This window comes from Acomys minous (genome assembly GCF_964271855.1).
Source record: "Acomys minous genome assembly, chromosome: 10".
Classification (NCBI taxonomy): Eukaryota; Metazoa; Chordata; class Mammalia; order Rodentia; family Muridae; genus Acomys; species Acomys minous.
In genome coordinates, this window is record NC_140491.1 from 72,760,903 (window position 1) to 72,780,074 (window position 19,172).

Sequence of the window (19,172 nt, forward strand, 5' to 3'; positions counted from 1 at the left end):
TGTTGTCATTATCAAGCATCACTATACAGTTTGTAGTGTTATCCATTCGTGTGATTGGCAGCGCAGTAAGTTTGCTCACATCAGCATCAGCAAAAACATGTAATGTCTTACATGCAACATGATGACAGCCACAGATCTAGTAGCAGGTAATAGCAAGTTTTTTTTTTTTTTTTTTAGCTCTGTTACAATTTTATGAATCATCGTTATATTTGTGGTCTGTTATTGGCCAAAACATTGCTATGCAATATATGCCTGTGGTTATCCAACTGAATAACAGTGGTCACAACATAAAACGTAATCCTCAGGCAGATAAATACAGTTGCTAGCGGTGCAGAAGAGGACTCATCTGTACCTTTGTTTCTATGGTAACCACTACTCATTAAACAGAATGTGATGCACTTGCTGACAACCTAACAGCCTTCCATGGTCTTTAAAGACAATGAAAGGCCAGGAGTGGCGGTGCACGCCTTTAGTCCCACATCGGCAGAGGCAGCGGGATCTCTGTGAGTTTGAGGCCAGCCTTGTTTACAAAGTGCATTCCAGGACAGCCAAGGTTACACAGAGAGACCCTGATTCTAAAAACCACCACCACCACCACCACCACCACCACCACCACCACCACCACCAAAGATGATGAAAGAAGCACCACTGGGCACAGATGCCGGAGACATGGGTGCTGGTTTGGGCCCTGAATACGCCTCCTTAGACTCATTTCCTCTTCTGCATAATGAAGTCACCCACACAGCTAACAACCAGGGTCCTATGAGTCTAGACATGCTTTGTGCCTATGCTATGGGAGTCCATTTGTTAGAGTCCTAGGGGCCAGAATGAGTGTGGAAGGTATAATGCGGGAAGCAGCAGCACAGATCAGGCTAATGACACATTACCTGGGTGGAATAAAAGCCGCCTCCGTACCTCTGCTCTTCAGATAGCCACTTGATGATCGGATTGACGTAATTCATCTCCTTCAGGTTGAGGCTGGTGAGCAAAGCGTAAGCTGTGGTTTCTACCATACTTGCCGTGCCACTGTGAGGCGCCGAGCTTTCTGATTGGTGGAGAGTGTCTCTCCAGAAACGGTAAACGGGTGGATTACCTGAGGTCAACACATGGCGTTTCTCAGTAGAAGTTAAAATGGGATCTTGATGAGATCCCAGCACACGTGTGGCTGCCTTCTCGCTCCTAGCAGCTCTCTTCTCCAGTTAGACCCTCATCGAGGTGGCCAACACAAAATGCGATCCGTACCCTTTGTCTCCACTGGAGAAGGATGGCCACACATGCCAGAGAGCGCAGCCAATCTGACGACGGGGCAGCAAGCCTGATTAGCTGGGGATGCAGCGGACCCATGTGCTAGTCTCTCCTTTCCTATCAACTGGCCGTGTCAACCCAGGAAGTTCATTAGTTCTGTGGGACCCAGTCTGTGTAGTGATGCTCACAAGAGACACATATGGAAAAGGTGTTTGTAGGCCAGCAAGCACTATTCATAGGTGATGGATTGTCATTATTCACATTGGAAGAATAAATCTGACATATTATCTTTCTCTTTGGAGGAAAACTATCACAACCTGGAATGTGGGAGAGGACACCCGAATCAGCACGTAGGTATTCCTAACTTCCCAATTGAGAGCTCCATATTTTCATATATATCTGTTGTTGCTCTAGGAATGTGAAACAATCACTGCAAATCTTTCTTGAAATAAGTATCTTTTTAAATAGTAAGGCAAGGTTTTTTTTTGAAGGCTAACTTAATTTTGAAGGATCTTTTTACAATTCGTTATTATATGACTTTCATGACTCTGAACAAGATTTTTTTTTAATCCTGCTCATACTCAGATTTATTTTAGTTAAAAGGAAAGGTTTATTTAGGTTTTAAATATTACTTGAGTTGTTCAGTTCGCTCCTAGCTCTTAAGGTGTATGACTTCCTTATTCATACTTATTTATTTATTTACTTACTTACTTTTTTGGTTTTTTTCCCGGGACAGGGTTTTTCTGTGTAGCTTTGGCTGTCCTGGACTCGCTTTGTAGACCAGACTGGCCTCGAACTTACAGAGATCCGCCTGCCTCTGTCTCCCAAGTGCTGGGATTACAGGTGTGTGCCATCATGCCCGGCTAAGTGTGTGACTTTATAACGCATCTTACAATTCCCAAAACATTTTGGTGCTATTTCGGAAGCATCGAAGAAGCGATTTTGAGGTCTATGTTAAAACTTACACTTTTAAAAGTGATGACAAAGGTGATTTTGTAGACACTCATAAACCTCACACAAGACTTGTTTATTGCTGAGGAAACTTGGGACAGGGATCAGCACTGCCAGCCATGCGGACCCCCCGGTGCGACACAAGCCAGGCCACATACTCCTTGGCTCAGTGGCTTCTGGTGGCTCAAAGTGGAGATTAGAGTCTGGTGTGCTCGAGATGGGCAGCCCTGACCTGAAGGACATGGGTTGGGGAGCGGACGCAGCCCAGCCCCCTTTCAGCTTCAGCCCACCTGCTTGCCTGGGCACCGCCCTGGCTTAAGTTGGTTTCTTCTCATGGAACCAGTGTTGGATGGACAGAACTTGGGTTGTCAATAAAGCTCTGTTTAGCCAATCAGCTGGGCAGAAGGACAGGAAGTGGAAGGCGGGGCTTCCAAGGGAGGTTGGAAGAGCTGGTTGCTGGACAGTTGAGAGAAGAGGAGAGAATCCTCCCGGGGAGGCTCAAAGTGGCAAGTGGTTGGGATAGACGTAGGTTTGGAGGCCACAGGATTAGAGTAGTTTAGTTTAGTTTGCTAGTAGATTAGTAGGAGTTTCGATTCTACCCAGTGTAGTGTTTGCGGCTTTAAAATACACTACAGTCTCATTGTATCAGTTATTGGCTTCCTAGGCCATACTGATAAGTTAATTACAACACAAGGTGCATGATCTAAATTCATGACCAGGCTCCGTGCTGTATCTCTTTTCCCTGTCTGATTTGTCTTCTTTTCTGTTGTCGTACATATTTATTAAATTTCACTTATTTCTCATGCTTGCTTCTTTCTCAACTAGAATTTAAATATTACAAGGGCCTGGATTTGAAATAAGACAAAATTTTATTTATTTACTGGTGTGGTATGGTGTGTGTGTGTGTGTGTGTGTGTGTGTGTGTGTGTAAGTGCACACTTGTGCATGGCAGTGCTTGTGGAAGTCAGAGGACCACTTGCAGGAGCTGATTCTCCCCTCACACTGGTGGTGATGGAACTCGGGTGTCAAGGCTGGGCAGCAGCAGCAAACCCTGTTCCTTCCTGAGCCATCTTGTTGGCCCTGGAGGTTTTGTTCTGTCTTATCTGGAACTCTGGATCCCCCTGCCTCAGTCTCTAGAGTGCTGGGATTGCAGGAGCACGCACCATACCCAGCCAGCTTAGATTTATTTGGCTTTATTTGATTTGTCCCTCGAGTGGAAGACTCCACAGGATGGTCAATGCCTGTGTGTTGAATGAATGAATCAGGATTCTCTGGGTGAATAAATGATTGAGTATCAGAATTCATCACTTTGTGGCATGACGGTTCCTTGTGGGTAAAGACGACACATTCAGCTTCCGTCCCACCCGATCCCAGGAGCGCAGACTCAGTGCAGGATGAGTCAGTCCTACCTTTAACCACAGCTTCCCTCTTCAGAGCTGAGAAAATTGACCGGAGCCTCGGGTGGGTTCTGTCTCCCAGGGAGAGGGCGTAGGCCACGATGGCCAGGGTGAAGGTGCTCTTGGCCGGCAGGGCCTTTTCAAGTAGGAAGGAGTCAGCCTTAGCTACAGCTGTGTCGATTTTCTGGAAACAAGAGCAGAAGACTGTCTTTTCCCAACGTCAGCCTGTAAACTGATGGGGGCAGCTCTGAGGTTGCTGGCACATTGGGGGTGAGGGTTGGGGGGCTGGGAACAGGGTGTGGGAGGTGGAGGGAACGAGGGCCCTGGAGACCTGTGAATACAATCAACAGGGAAAATCCTTTAGAGAGAAGGGGCAAAGACTATCTCAGAAGAAACCATGTGGTGGTGGTCCAAACTGGGTTCTGCATTGCCACCTGAGTTTCCATTTTTCCTTGTGAAGTTTGTCCCCAGGGATCCGACCCCATCACTGGCCCAGCCCCTGGGGTGGAAGCACCAGTATGGACGGATTTTCATCCTGTGTCAGCAGAGCTGAGATGAAGTCACGCGTTCAAAAGGAGTATACCCACAGAGAACAGATCCACAACAGCAAAAGGAACAGAGCCACTGGAGCTCTCCGACACTCGCAATGCCCAGGAAGAGTTCCTGTCGCGCATGCGCTGATGGGCCCAGGGAAAGCCAGCTAGCATCCCAGCCGCCTGCCTCCTCTCCCAGATGACTGTGTGTGCATCCCGTGGGCACGAGTGCCAACCCGAATCTACACCACTGGGACTAATAGACCACTTGTGGACTATTTTCTCTTAAGTGTGAACACCAGTGCTATGAAACTGCCCAAACAGAATGCTTTTGTTTTTTGTGCCTCCAGTTCAGCAAATCCCCTTTGGGAACTGAAATTCCAGCTCAGTTGTGTCGCCTGATTTACAGCCTGCTTGACTCCGGCTTTGCAGGCAGGAGTATGCAATCTGGGTGCAGGGCTCCTAACTCTTTCCACCAAGCGCTGTTATCTATGTTAACCTTTGGAGGCTTCTTCTACAGCTTGTTTTTTTGTTTTGTTTTGTTTTTTTTTAATGACACCGACTCCCACCGGACCTGGAGCTTCCTAATAGGCTATACTGGCTGCCCAGGGATTATAGGTGTGGCGGTCATGTTTACCTGGCTTTTTAAACTCTTATTGTGGCTTTGAACCCAGACCCTCATGCCTCAGCGGCAAGCACTTTACTGACTGAGCCATTGGCCCATCTTCCACGTTTGGAAGCTTCTATGTTAAAGAGGTGAATCTTCTCTTTAGTTTCTCAGCTTTGAAGCAAACAAAATAGCGCCATGCAAAAAAGTAAAAACCGATTGGATGCTAAGGGTGTCTCTGCACTACCGAAGGCAACAGCAATATTTAGCAGAGATAAAAGTGGGAACCTGGGGGCCGGAGAGATGGCTCGGCAGGTTAAGGGCACCGGCTGCTCTTGCCGGAGACCCGAGTTCAGTTCCTACCATCCATCCTATCAGGTGGCTCACAGCTGCCTGGAACTCCAGTTCTGGGGGACCTGATGCCTCTCTTCCTACCTCCAATGTGGACAAGCAGGCGTGTACACACATATGCACAAAGATAAGTTATAAAATGTAAAGAGAGGGGAGCTAGACACATTCTAGAATCATTCTCCCATCACAGTCCCAACTATTCCCGCTAGACAATTTAGTTTTTGGTAACCCTGAGCAATGGGCATCATCCGCTTCTGATGTCAGCTCTATCTACGGGTCAGACAACATGTGAGAATCTGTCACTTATGAAACCTCGATTTTGGTCTTAACGTCATTTCCACAGTGCGAGAGGCAGTAAGAAGAACATTTGAAATGAAGTGTGCCCTGGCGAGCCCTGCCCGCCCCGAGGTTTGCGGTCAGCTAAGCCAGGCAAGGGAAAGCATCCTGGGGCTTACCTGCAGGGGGCAGAGCTCCATAGCCTTTCTAATCCCGATCACGGAAAAGGCCGTAAGGTACAAAGCGCTCTCTTGGGCTTCAACGGGTGAAGTGCCCTAAAACAAATGGTGTTTTAAAAGAAGTCAAACGATCTGGTTCAACTCTCCCGTGGGGCCGTCTCCATGTTTCCACAACGTGTGTGCTGGGGCCGAATGTTTCCCACAAACACCCGAGCTTTGCTGCGCACCTTCCTTAGCCCGACTCCCCCATCTGCACCTGTCAGCCCCGTCGCACTATTCTTCACCACATTCAAATCCTCCCCCCTTCAAGATCCTTGGAAAGGCCACGCCCTCCCTGAGGCATCACTTAGGCCTCTCGGGGCAGGTGCCCTCCAATACCGGCTTACAAGATCTTCAGTGGACTGCTTCTACTTTTCCAGACTTATTTTATGACACTCACAATCTAATTCTCTTGGCTCTAGTTTTTTGAATAAACTTAAGTCTCTTCTCTTTTCTCCCTTCTCTTTCCATTTCTTCCCTGTCCTCCACCCCTGGAATTAAAGTTTCCAGGAACAATAGGTATATGAAAAGTGTTCACCATTACTAGTTACCTGAGGAATTCAAACTAAAACCACAAGGAGTCATCACCTCACGCTGTCGCCATAGGTATGACAGAAAGATAAGAGGTAAATGTCAAGGCTGTGGAGAGAAGAGACCCGCTGTGGGCCGCTGCTGGGAAATTAGCATAGCCACTACGAAACACAGTACAGAGGTCTCCAAAAAATAAAAACAGAACTACTATATACCAGCTCCACTCCAGGGTATTTAGCCAGCAGAAAGGGAATTTGGATTTCTGAGACACATTTGCACTCCCATGTTCACTGCAGCACTGTTCATAATAGCAACATTTGGGACATGCACATTCTAAAAGAGGTTTTGTATCATAAACATGGACAGTTTTGGTAAGAAGGAGAAATAAGCTAACTTTGGAGAAAGATTCAGACAGACATGCTGTTGACTGTATCTCCTAATTTTCCAGGAGTCATGTGGGCAACAGTCTTCTCCTCCAGTCTAGACTGGATCCCCTGCTGTCAACAAGGGGGTCTCCCTGTCACTAACAAGTATAACACACTTGAAAATCCTTCGTGTCTGATTTATATGCTAATTGCCATCCCAACGCCATCTAGAATCACCTGGAAAGATAGGCTCAACAAAGTATAGTCTATATCAGGGTAGGCTGTGGGCATCTTTGTGGGTAATTTTTGGTGAGAAGACAAGCCACCGTGGGCAGCATCATTCCCCTGGCTGGGGTCCTGGACCACCGCAGAGTGGCTACAGCGAGCGAGCTCCAGTGTGCCTTGCAGTCACTCCCTGTTCATGGTCTGGCTAGCTTGGTTTCTGCTAACATGACTTCCTGGGTAGTAGTGGGCTGTGGCCTGCAACTGTGAGCTGAAATAAGCTTCTCAGAATTTGCTTTTCTCAGGGCATTTTATCACCCCAATATAATGATACTAATGTATTTATTTCCCTCTCTTCATTACTCCACACACACACACAACAGAATGGGAACAAAATGATAGTCTATAAATAAAACTAATGTAAATTTATATGTTTGACTTCCTTACCTGTAATTTTATCGGCAGATACTGGGAATGTTCCTTGAAAGATCCATTTTCCAGCTGACATTTCTCAATCAGCCAATACAGAGAATTACAAATTGAGTTTTGGTCCTGTTTCACATACTTAGCCACTTGTCCAAGGACTCTCAAAGCAAAAGCTGTTAGCCTTCAAGACAAAAAAAAAAAAAAAAAATCACACACATATTGCAGAACACTGAGTCTCTCCTGGCTGTCTATTTACCACGTGGTTTATTTGTATGCTTTTTTTTTCTTTAAAAGAAAATTAAAATCAAAGACATAAAAATTCTAGAGTAAGTCATTGTACAAGGTAACCAGGGAGGCTAAGTGACAGATCGTCAATCAACAACTACAAACAGCACAGCTGTGACTGTAACACTGTCCCCTAGCACTCAAGCGGAAAACTGGTTTCTGGTGACAAGAAAGAAAAAAAAAGGCCTCATTAAAGTTAAAGGTCACAGAGGTGAAGCAAACAGTTTTGAGTCAAAGTATGATCCATAAATGGGAGTTCTAAAAAGGAAAATCTCCATTATCTGAGCCTCCCTGAGGCCCAGCTTCCTCCCTAATCTCCCTGGAAGAGCTATGTCCTTCCTGTTAAATCCTCCCTTAGACTCAGACCCTCCACCAGACAAGGAAGCTTTACAGATCTCACCTACTTAGACAGAAAGTGGCCCCAGGCTAAGCACAGGACAGAACTCAGGACCTCCCTAGCTGCCCAAGAGCCCACTCTGACGTCCTGAGGCTTCTTTTCTTCCTTCCTTCCTTTCTTTTCTTTTTTTGGTTTTTTGAGACAGCGTTTCTCTGTGTAGCCTTGGCTATCCTGGGCTCGCTTTGTAGACCAGGCTGGCCTTGAACTCACAGCGATGCGCCTGACTCTGCCTCCCAAGTACTGGGATTAAAGGCGTGCACCACCATTGCCCGGTTTGTCCTTAGGCTTCTTGACTCTCTTTTCTCCTCATTTAAAGATTTTGTTTATCTTGTATTTTAAAAATGCATTTTAAGGAAAAAATTTCAAGAGCAAAAACTTTTCAAAAATTCCAAAGCACAAAAGAATAGCTAAACAAAAATAAAAACCAAAACAACAAAAAACCCCCTCCCTCTTCTCTGGGTCCCCTTCCATCTCTCAACAGTATCAGTCAACAAATGCAAAGTGCTCATCTATGACAAGAGTGTTGCTAACTAGCACACAAGCTAAACACGCTCTGCTTCCAAATAGTAAAGGGAACTCTAGAAGCTCCTAACCTACCTATCAATTCCATCGTATAAAAACATCAGTATAAACTGGGCATGGTGGCACACACCTGTAATCCCAGCACTTGGGAGGCAGAGTCAGGAGTTTGCTGTGAGTTCAAGGCCAGCCTGGTCTACAAAGCAAGCCCAGGACAGCCAAGGCTACACTGAGCAACCTTGTCTCAAAAACACCAAACCAACCAACTAAACAAAACATCAGTATAATATTTACATTTTCCTGTCTTATTTTTCATTTAATTGTGTGTGTGCATGCATGTGTGTGTGTGTGTGTGTGTGCGCGCGCGCGTCTATCTGTCTGTCTGTCTGTCTGTGTTTTTCTTTGAGGAAGATTCTCGCTGTGTAGCCCTGGATGCCCTGTGAGCTGAGGCTGGACACAGAGCTAAAGGGGAGGGTACCAAAAAACAACTGATGATTCTGACTTAGAGGAGGACAGAGGGTTCAGTGAGGGGATGGGAAGGCAGGTTTGAGAAAGAAAACAGGCCGGGTATGGTGGAGCACACCTTTAATCCCAGCACTCGGGAGGCAGAGGCAGGTGGATCGCTGTGAGTCCGAGGCCAGTCTGGTCTACAGAACAAGTCCAGGACAGCCAAGGATAACACAGAGAAATCCTGTATCAAGAAGAAGAAGAAAAAAAAAAAAAAAAGAAGAAGAAGAAGAAGAAGAAGAAAAGAAAAAGAAAGAAAAGAAAACAATGATTTGGACTGCTTTGTATTTGTTGCTCTTCGTGTCTAGGCTCCTAGAAATGTGGGTCTGTGGCCAGGAGGCAGTTAGATACATTGATCGGGGATCCATCCACACAGAAGTGATGGAGGTTATGGACAAAGGTAAGGTTGTGCAAGAGAGACTATAAGAAATAAGAGGCCAAGGATGAAATTCTGGGAAACATCTAAAATTCACTCACTGCACCTTGCTGGGGACGGTGGCACATGGCCACCATCCCAGCTCTCTGGAGGCAGAGGCAGAGGCAGAGGCAGAGGCAGAGGCAGGAGACTGGGTGCTATCCAGGTCCAGTCTAAAGAGCAAGTTCAGAGCAGTCAGGGCCACATAAAAAGACTACATCAAAAACTACTAAATTATTGCAGACTGTAAACTCCTGAAGTGTGTTTTCTGCAGGGACCTATGAAATACTCGGCACACTGTGAAGTCTTATCTTCTTTTTTAACAAAACTTATTTACTCTTATTTTATGTGCACGGGTGTTTTGCCTGCATGTATGTCTGTGGGAGGGTGTTGTGAGCTGCCATGTGGGTGCTGGGAATTAAACCCAGGTCCTTTGGGATAGCAGCCAGTGCCCTTAAGGGCTGAGTTGTCTCTGCAGCCCCTTGTTTTTATCACCTTATGATGCAGCTCAGCTTCGAACTTATGCTCCTCTTACTCCCCTCCCTGCCCCCCCCCCCCAGCTGCTGGCATTGTAAGTAAGCAACACCATGTCCGGCTATCTGTTTCATCTTTATCTGTTAAAATGAAGTATCTTTCAAAGCGGTGTGTGTGTGTGTGCGCGCGCGCGCAAAATAAATAAATAAATAATTTTATTATACTTATTATTTGTAAGAGAGAAGAGTACAGAAGTACTGGGGTGTCAGAGTGAGCAAATAGAAGAAGAGCTTCACTATGGAAGTCTACTAACTAACTAACTAACTAACTAACTACCTAACTAGTGTGTGCATGCCTGACAAAAGGACAATTTGTGGAAGTCAGCTCTCTCCTTATGCCATGTGGATCTTGGTGATGGAGTTCAGGCTGCTTGGCTTGGCAGCTTTACCCGCTGAGTTACCTCCACTGTCCCATGGCTGTCCTTCTTAATCACTGAATCCGCTATGGTATGAAAATATAAGATAAATCTGCTACTCACCAGGTACTGGCACTTGCCCCCTTCCACATGCTGTAAGAGTAGTCAGTGTTTCTGTAGGACATGATGCTCACCATCCCTAGGAGGGACCAGAACACAGGACACAACACTTCATCACTTCAGAAGCATGCTGGACCAGCGTGGTGGGGTGTGGTGTGAGCTGGGGCTGGGTGTGTGAGCAGCGAGCATGAGCTCTGCAGCCAGCATTGGACTGCTCACAGGAAGTCTGTGAAGTACGTGAGCTGGGAATCAAATCTGCTCCCATTCAGAGTCGAAGGGAGAGCCCCTTAGAGTCTGGAAAGCAGGTGTCTTGTTTCTCATCCAGGCATTTTGGTAAGTTAAGCCAAAATGCCTCAGAAAGAGAATATCTTATGCTTTTTTTCTTTTGCTAAATTCTTTTAAAATTAATCACGTATGCATAATTCATAACAATTCAAATGTTATCTTAAATGAAACATTTGCTTAAAATCTGTAAAATGTATAAAATAATTTTTTTAACCTTCTTTTATTTTTTTCTGCAGGTTCTGTTTTCTAGTTTGTGCGTCAGGATAGAAAATCTTCCAGTGGTTTCCCGCTTCCAGGTAGTGGTAAACGTAGAACACCGGGACGATGCTCATGAGCTCTGCCTCCGCACTTCCCCTGGGGAGGTGCGTCAGGAGGTCGATGCCTTCCTTACTCAGAACCGCGGACAGGAACTCCCCTATGAGAAGTCCTGAAACAAAAGGAGACCCAGGTGGACGCAACCGCTCCCTGTCGGCTCCCAGCAGTGTGTTCTGAGGAGGATATGACCACTTTCTTCCCTTTTTACTATAAGCAGTTTACCTGTATCACAGAAACTGGCGGAGAAAGCTGGATTTGATTAGGAGCACGGATGTTTGGTGGTAGAAAAAGTAATATGGTGGACGGGTGGTTGCATAATTGGGTGCAGACGTTGTAAGCCACGCCCACTAATTGGCAAGCCAAGCCTGAGGTTGGCCTCTATTGAATGTACAGCAGCGCTGCGCAACCTGGGGCAAACCAGGTTCTTAGAAATTTAACATCAGATCATACATGATCAAAAAGGTCCTTTCTAGTTCTGATACTCTGTGATTCCAACATTTGATCTGGGATGAAACATAGCCAGGACATTCTGTCGCGCTGGCGGTGCATTAACTTCACTGCTAAGGCTGAAGGCCAGGGGAGACCCATCAAAGATGCCCTTCCTGCCAACACCTTGGAGGAAAGAATCTTGCGCTGGCTTGAATGAATCGGTCCCTCCATCCGCTGACGCCTAATCCACAGAGGCGCTAGAAGGCTGTAGCAGAATATTCGATCTCAATGTGAGATCCACGAGACTGAGAACTGTAAAGACCTGCCTTTGATCCCACTGTGATGCCTGAGATTGAGCTGTGAATCCTGTTTCTTGTGGTTGAGCCCTAACACACAGCTTTAATCCAAGAACTTCCTGTTTATTGTAAACAAGTAATTAAGATGTGGTTCAGGCAGCCTTACACACACCTTTAAGCCAAGAGCTATCTGTACATCGGGGTTTAATAAAGTTAACCCTAGGTTAAGAGGTGGAGCAAGAAACCAGCTGACGGCGATTAAAGAGTTGAGGGGTATTTAAGACGGTGTGGAAAAGTAGAAGGGATCATTGGCACCTTTAGCTCTTGGGATTTTAGCTTTAGCTCTTTAGCTTTTGAGCTCCTCGGCTCCGTGGCCTTTGGTTTTTTTTGGGCCTTGAGCTAGCAAGCCTTTGGCCTTGGGTTTTCTGGCCTTTTCCTCCTCAGCTGTCAGATGAGCTAGTGAGCCTTATGGGCCTTCTCCATTGGGATGTGAGCTGAGTAGGAAGTTCAGCTGAGAGCTTTTTCTGCCTCTCTGACCTAGCAGGGTTTTCACCACAACATCTGGCTCCTGAGTCTTTATTGGTGAAATAAAACGATCTGGGATTTTCAGTTAAAACCACAGAAGGCTTTTCTGGAGGGTGTGGGGGAGCCATTTCCATCCTCTGACATTTTGCCTGTCTACCCTTAACCGTGTGAAGGTGACCCAACAAGACAGCAGCTGGACACACGGGGAGCGGCCCATGCAGGCACTCCATTACCTTGATCTTGGACTTGCAAAGCTCCTTTAAAATTACCCAGATTCTGGTATTTCATTATAGCTGCACAAATGGGCTAAACCTACCATGGCAGGACTGAAGCTTGGAAGTAGAGCTGGTGCCTCCAGGCCACTACAGGCAGTAAGGTCTTTCTTCGGTGGGGGCGGGACTGGCTGCTGGGATCATTGGAATTAACTGTTGAAGCAGATGCGCTCTAGAGAAGTGTCTGGGCTCACAACAATCCCCCCTCCCCCAGAGGAGTCTGATTTCCAATTAAATTAAAGGAAGAGAGAGATGGAAAAAATGCTTGAAGGAGAGGAAAATGGAAGATAGGATTCTGTCAAAAGCCAATTTATGTATGCAGATGAAGAAAAATAAATAATAATTATGAACGCATTTGATTTTTGGTTTGAAACACAGAGTAAAAAAAAATAAGAAGAATGAGATTTATTTATCTGTTTATTTGCTTTGGAGACAGGCTGGCTCAGACTGGCTTCCCTCTCACTATGCAGTTGAGGATGACCTCCAATTTCTAATCTTTCTGCTTCCATCTCCCAGTGCTGGGTTTGCAGGTGTGCACCACCATACCCAGCGCTTCATACATGCTAGGCAGCCACTCTATCAACTGAGTGTCATGTCTGGCCCATAAATTGGATTTATTAATTTACCTTTTACACTCAAAATCCTTTTGATGTTGGTTTTGGGGACCAAATCTAATGGTATCTTGTATGGGAATTCCTTTCGTCTGCTAATAATACCTGTAATAATAATAATAATAATAATAATAATAATAATAATAATAATAACAACAACAACAACAACAACAACAACAAAGATAGATTTGCCCAGAGTTCTTAAGAGAAAAATATTTTTAGATTATACATCTAGTAACAAATAATTTTCAAAATAAAATACACTTATAATAACAACATTAAAGTTTTAAAAAGAGGAAAATAGTCAAGGATTTTAATCAAACCCTATGCTTGTATAATTTTCTTAAACAAAACACCAAGTTTAGTGTAATATTCCTGGTTTTTATAAGGCATGACATAAGCGAGTTATAGCAGCGTTATCCACTAGGAAGAGGTTGCATGCCTTGATAACTAGCATGTAATTTCTGGGTTGTCTGAACATCAGCTCCCTAAATTAAATTATAGCCATTTCCTACTTTATGCCATAAATAGTAAGTACTATTTAGTGGTTAAAACAGAGACTTGTGACTATTCCAAGTGTGAAGAGTACTAAAGATGGGCCATCTGTATGAACCCCCACCCCTAGGCTCAGGGAACATGCTGGAAAATGGGTCATAAAGAATGTAAGAGCCAGAAGGTGGGGAAGAACGCTGTGAAATGCTGTCGTCTGGCTGTGACGTGACTGCTGCACTCATGAACTCACAGGAGCTGTGGCTGTCTGCTCAGGATCAGTCCCAGGCCTGTGGTGTAACAGTTTCCTCTGCGCTGGAAACCTTCCATCCTGCAAGAACCTCCTTAAGCAGGAAGGTAAATAACTCAAAACAGCTTCAGGAGGTTCCTAAAACTGACCAGATTCACTGGGCCCCTCCCTGCCAGAGTAAGCAATAAAAAGCACAGACTTTTAGACTAGCCAGGCTGCAAAGACACTGCAACAAGACCAGTTGCATAGAAGAAGCAGAAACCAGCTAAGGTCCTTGAAAGAGGTTTAGAGTGACTGAGGCGCCTGGAAATTACACTTCCTGACCTGTTGAGTTGCCCATAGGCTGTGCAGTGTGCTCCAGGCTCCCAGCTTTTGTCACCTGTCCCTCATGCTAGGATGGGCTTTGATGATGCAGCTGTGAGTCACGTCTACTCCTGTAAGTGACCCCTCACTCATATGCCTGTAAATAACCCCTGTATAACTCATTGCTTCACCATGGTGAACTTTGGTGGTCTGTTGTGGGTTCCCTGTGGTGGATGTATGCTGAATCACCCCAGGGAAAGTATCGCTACACAATGGACCCTACCCCTCCCTGAGGAAGCTACTGGCAGTTGATGGCTACTAAAGGAAGGAGAATCAGTTGTCTTTAGGGAGGTAGACACTGGTAAGTGGCCCATACCCTGGTGGGTGACCTCAGAGCCATGACTATATAGGCAGCACTAACTGGACCCAATGGGCTAATATTTTTTTTAAAGTAGTTTAGTAAATAAAAAAATTATAGAAGAGGACATATGATTCAGAGGGAGGTGTGTGAAGAAAGTTGGGATGGGTAGTTGGGATTAGATATTATCAAGATACATTGTGTACAGTATGAACATTTCAGAATAAATGAAAATATTATTCCACTCCCCAAACATGTCACTGTTTATTGCTATCCTGTCAGCCAAGCTTCCACTAAGCTCGCTAAGTGCAGAGCTGCACGGCATTCTCCCAGGAGCCTCGTGTACAAGGTCTGTTCTCACTGTTTTAAGTTTGTACAGGGATTAGTACAGGTGGTGCGAAGGTCCGGCGCTAACTGCAGCGCTCATCAAAGCGAGCCTTCAGCTCTGGCACTCAGCAGAGTCCCTGGCGAGCGGAAGATGCTGTACATAAACTCCGAGATCTCATGGGTGAGCTCCATGGCTCTGGCAAAGTTATAAGAACATTCCCCGAGAAACTTCCTCCTTATTTAACCCGTGATAGACCCTGAAGATGGGGTTAAAGTAAGTCAGGGAAGGTCTTAGGTAGTTTGAAGTAAGAATTACAGCTTGGGGCTTACGGAACTTGGTTAATATGCATGTGTGGCTAAGCGAGGCTGGGCCTGTGTTGGGTTTACTCCTTCGTTACAGAGAGGTAACAACGTTTTCAAAGGATTTTTTTGAGGGTAACAATATTGCAAACAAGAACCTGAGTACTGTGATGTTATAATAATGTATCAAGGGCTGAGGTGGTCCGTCTGGCTGGAAACAGTTGTTAGTGGAGCCCATGTAACTTTCAGAAAGGCCTGTAGTTAGCCCAGGGTTCAGTTCACAGACGCTTGAAAAGCACTTGCGTTGTGAAGATTCACAGTATCTCGGCTGAAGAAGAGACAGCAGCCAGGGGACTTGCTGCGTGACTCCTCCATCTGAGTGTTTCTAACGGTGCTCTGTAATTGCAGCATGGCTTGTTTTCAGGTGTTCTCTTGTCAGAGAGTTTTCTAATAAAGCACCGTGTTACTGTCGTGATGAGTAGACTGTATCCATGTAGGGGAGGAGTTGTGTTGCAATGCGTTTGCACTCAAATGCTCAGTAAGTGTAGTTAGTAGAGTTATGTTTGGCCCCAGTCACAGACAGTGAGAGCAATGTAGTAAGGCTGATTCTACAGAGGGAACACCCTGGAAAGTGGTGTTTTGTTACATTAAAGTCACACTTAAATTCTGTGGCTGAAAGACAACACATAAAAATCGAAATTGTTTCTCCTACCGTAAATTCCCTTAGGGTCCAGAGTAACGCCAGCGTAGCTTTCCCTTTTGACCCCTTCTGGCTAAAGAGAAAGCCGAAAACAAAACATTCCGTTAAAGGTATAATTACATTTATAAGACATGAATTCCTTGGCTCAAATTTTTCCAGGACCACTTTGCCATTTTAAAAAATAAACAAGGGGCTGGAGAGATGGCTCAGTGGTTAAGAGCGCAGCCTGCTCTTCCACAGGTCCTGAGTTCAATTCCCAGCAATCACATGGTGGCTCACAACCATCTATAATGTAATCTGATGCCTTCTTCTGCAGATAAAGCATTCATATGCAATAAATAAAATAAATAAATATTTAGAAAAATAAATAAAAATAAAAAATAAACAAGCCGGGTGTGGTGGCGCACACCTTTAATCCCAGCATTCAAGAGGCAGAGGCAGGTGAATCACTGTGAGTTCAAGGCCAGCCTGGTCTAAAAAGTTAGTCCAGGACAGCCAAGGCTACACAGAGAAACCCTGTCTCGAAAAACATATATGTGTGTGTGTGTGTGTGTGTGTGTATACATATATATATGTATAATAAAAATATTTTCTTCTCAACAGGGACTCACTAAGTTGTCTGTGGTGGCCTCAGACTTGCCTCAGCCTCCTGAGTGGCTGGGATTACAGCATTAGTCACCGTGCTGGAGTGAATGGCACAGCCCAAAACAGAATCCAAAGAATGAAGGCTGCTAACTGAGCCTGTTAAGTAGCCGGGTGACACTCATCGAGAAGAGCATTTCATTTTAAATTAGCAGATCGTAATCGTGGAATCTTAATGACAGGAAAACATTCAACAGATGGCTGGGTCAACAGTATTTAGAGTGCTGTGTGTTCTCCCTCCTTTAGCCTGCTTACCTCTTTACAGAGTGAGAAATCTCCTACACTGCAGGGTCTTTAATGCATGCCTGGTGTCTATGATTTCTTTACATTTCATATTTAGCCTGGCATCATGCACACAGATATCCTTTCTGAATGGGGGGCCAGGGGTACCCAGAAAATGTGTATCAAATAGCAAAGCTTGGGACTCTCTGGGTTTGTGGTCTATTGCTGATGTTTCTTTTCCTTTGTGGATTTCTGGTATTCTTATTCTCTGCAGTGAGCAGGTGTCATTGCTCTAGTCAGTATTTTATGCATAATTTTAGGTGGATGTAGAAGCTGCGGGAATACCACCGAAAATGCGGGAGGGCTTCCTTCAGATTCCTCGACCGTTACTGTGCTCTGTTTACGTCATCATTTCGCTCCCTTGCTCCTGGCCCCAAACTTAAGTATTGACCTAAACTGTTGGTAGCGTTTTCCCCAGAAACAAAGAACAATTTTTTTTTTAAAGAGCCACAGTTTTCTTACCACTACTCGTAATGTTTTTACTAAGATTTCTCTCCCGAATGAGGTCTCTAGCGAGAAGTTTATGGAGTGGAGGCCGATCTCCAGGGGAAGCAGGCTGAAGGTTACCAGCTGACTGGAGGAGCCTTCTAGTCTCTGACGCACACATCTGGAGGACTTGGGGCTCTGATGGTTAGTCACTGAGCTTGCCGATGTACAGATCCCCTCCACAGTAGACATTTTAACACAGAACTGGAAAGCAACAGGTGAAGAACTGTGTCAGAACATGCCATCGTTTGAGCCACATTTAATGAAAATAAAATAAAATAAAATAAAATAAAAATAAAAGTTCCAAGTATGTTTACCCTGAATTATGCTGGCGTGGACACAAACCCTTCACTAGGTTGTTAACAATGTCACAGTAAGCCCTCTGGTTCTAAGGCATGGTAGACGGCTCATTTCAGACTTCCTACAGGCACAGACAAACTGCTGTGGGTCAAGGTAATGTCACAGGGTGCCTGAAAACTCAGCGCTAGCTCAGATAGTCATTCCTTCCTTAGGGTGCTGCCCCCTCAGTTACATCACAGCTACCACCATTCCTTGTTCAAGCTACCACAGTGTAGTTGTTTTGCTCCACTCCTCCCAAAAACAGAAGAAAAAGAAAAGAAAGCATAGTTTGTGTTGCCCATATACTCACTGGAGCATGATCAAACTCCCCCCACCCCACCCCCAAGCAAGAAGAAAAAGGAAAAAAAAAGTATACAAACTCCCAGTGGTTAGCTCCTTTAAGAAAACTGAGTCCTTTTCCACCCACACCCCACACACAAGAAGCCATCTTGTGGAGGGCTACACTTCAGCGTCCACATCGCAATATTAAGGAGTTCTCTTTGGTGGCTTTCTGTCTAGCCTGTCACTTTTGGGGCGTGGGGTGGGATGAGTATAGGGGTTGCCACAGAAGCCACCTATGTCTCTCCTTCCCAGCTCTGAGTCTGCAGTCATCAGGACCGTGGCAAAGGGAGCTTCCTTGCCCCTTGCAGTCAGCAGATGCATGGAGCATGGACTTGCACATGGCTTCTGGAGACAGCACAGACCATGGACTTCCACATGGTCTCCAGTGGCAGTACAGACCACGGGCATCAACGCAGCCCTCTGCCACTGCACAGGCCAGGGATATCAACATGGCCTCAGGTGACAGCACAGGCCACGAACATGACTTCAGGCTGCAGCGCAGACCACAGACATCTGCGTGGACTTTAGTGGCAGCACGGGCCACAGACATCAACACAGACCTCAGCTGCGGTAGGACCACAGACTCAGACGTGGCCCTTGGTAGCAGTATGAACCCAGACATCATCATGGCCTCAGATAGAGGAGCAGGCTAAGGACATCCATGTGGCCTTCAGTAGTAACTTGGCCAGGGATATCAACATGGCTCCTGGCTCATGCAGGACCTTCGGGATGGGGCAGTGAACCACAGGTACCAAAATGGCCTCCAGGGGCAGCACAGACTACAGAAGTCTCTCGAGAAGGTCCAATGCCGAAAATGAACCGTTCTTTATCTTGGGCATCCTGACGTTGCTCAGAATCAGGGCGGTCCATTGTGCAGCTTGGGCAGCGTGTTTTGACAGCGTGTTCTGGGCAGCGTGTTCAGGGGCCGGGTCGGAGTGTAAGCTCCAGGCTGCTGCACAGCGCTCTGCCAACCCGACTTGGCAACGACATGTTTCCCCCATGCACCACAGACTTCTCTCACACCTGTCACCACTGTCTTGTCTCTAGTTCTGCCTCTCTCCGCCACTCACTCATCACTCCATTACTCTGTCTTTCCCTTCCCGTCGAATAATCGTTCACCGTAGTGGCATTGGAAACTGTAAAGGCAACCCCTTTGTTTTATCTGCAGTCACTTGCCATGGCGTCTTTCTGCTGTTCCACGTGGTTTTCTCTGGCAGCTTCAGTTTCATCCATAAATCCCATCTTCTCCCAAAAGGGTTACTTTGCTAGTTAGATTCTAGTGTAGACATTTAAACGGTGTAACAGTCTTACTTCAATTACTGGTGTCATTTTAAAACATTTTAAGAGTATTTAAAAAGTTACCCATT

The 19,172-nt window shown here is 45.7% G+C and overlaps 1 protein-coding gene across 1 annotated transcript in view; it reads right to left on the reverse strand.

Annotated features, from left to right (window-relative positions):
* LOC311607672 (complement C5) overlaps positions 1-19,172 on the reverse strand; it is an 82,751-nt gene that overhangs the window by 22,235 nt on the left and 41,344 nt on the right. Inside the window, exons 21-29 of the mRNA XM_084799622.1 lie at positions 17,101-17,328; positions 15,727-15,787; positions 13,003-13,092; positions 10,754-10,966; positions 10,258-10,333; positions 7,144-7,303; positions 5,540-5,635; positions 3,606-3,777; positions 888-1,093 (exon numbers count right to left, since the gene is read on the reverse strand). Coding sequence (XP_084655748.1) covers positions 888-1,093; positions 3,606-3,777; positions 5,540-5,635; positions 7,144-7,303; positions 10,258-10,333; positions 10,754-10,966; positions 13,003-13,092; positions 15,727-15,787; positions 17,101-17,328 — 1,302 coding nt within the window. The remainder of the gene's footprint in view (positions 1-887; positions 1,094-3,605; positions 3,778-5,539; positions 5,636-7,143; positions 7,304-10,257; positions 10,334-10,753; positions 10,967-13,002; positions 13,093-15,726; positions 15,788-17,100; positions 17,329-19,172) is intronic.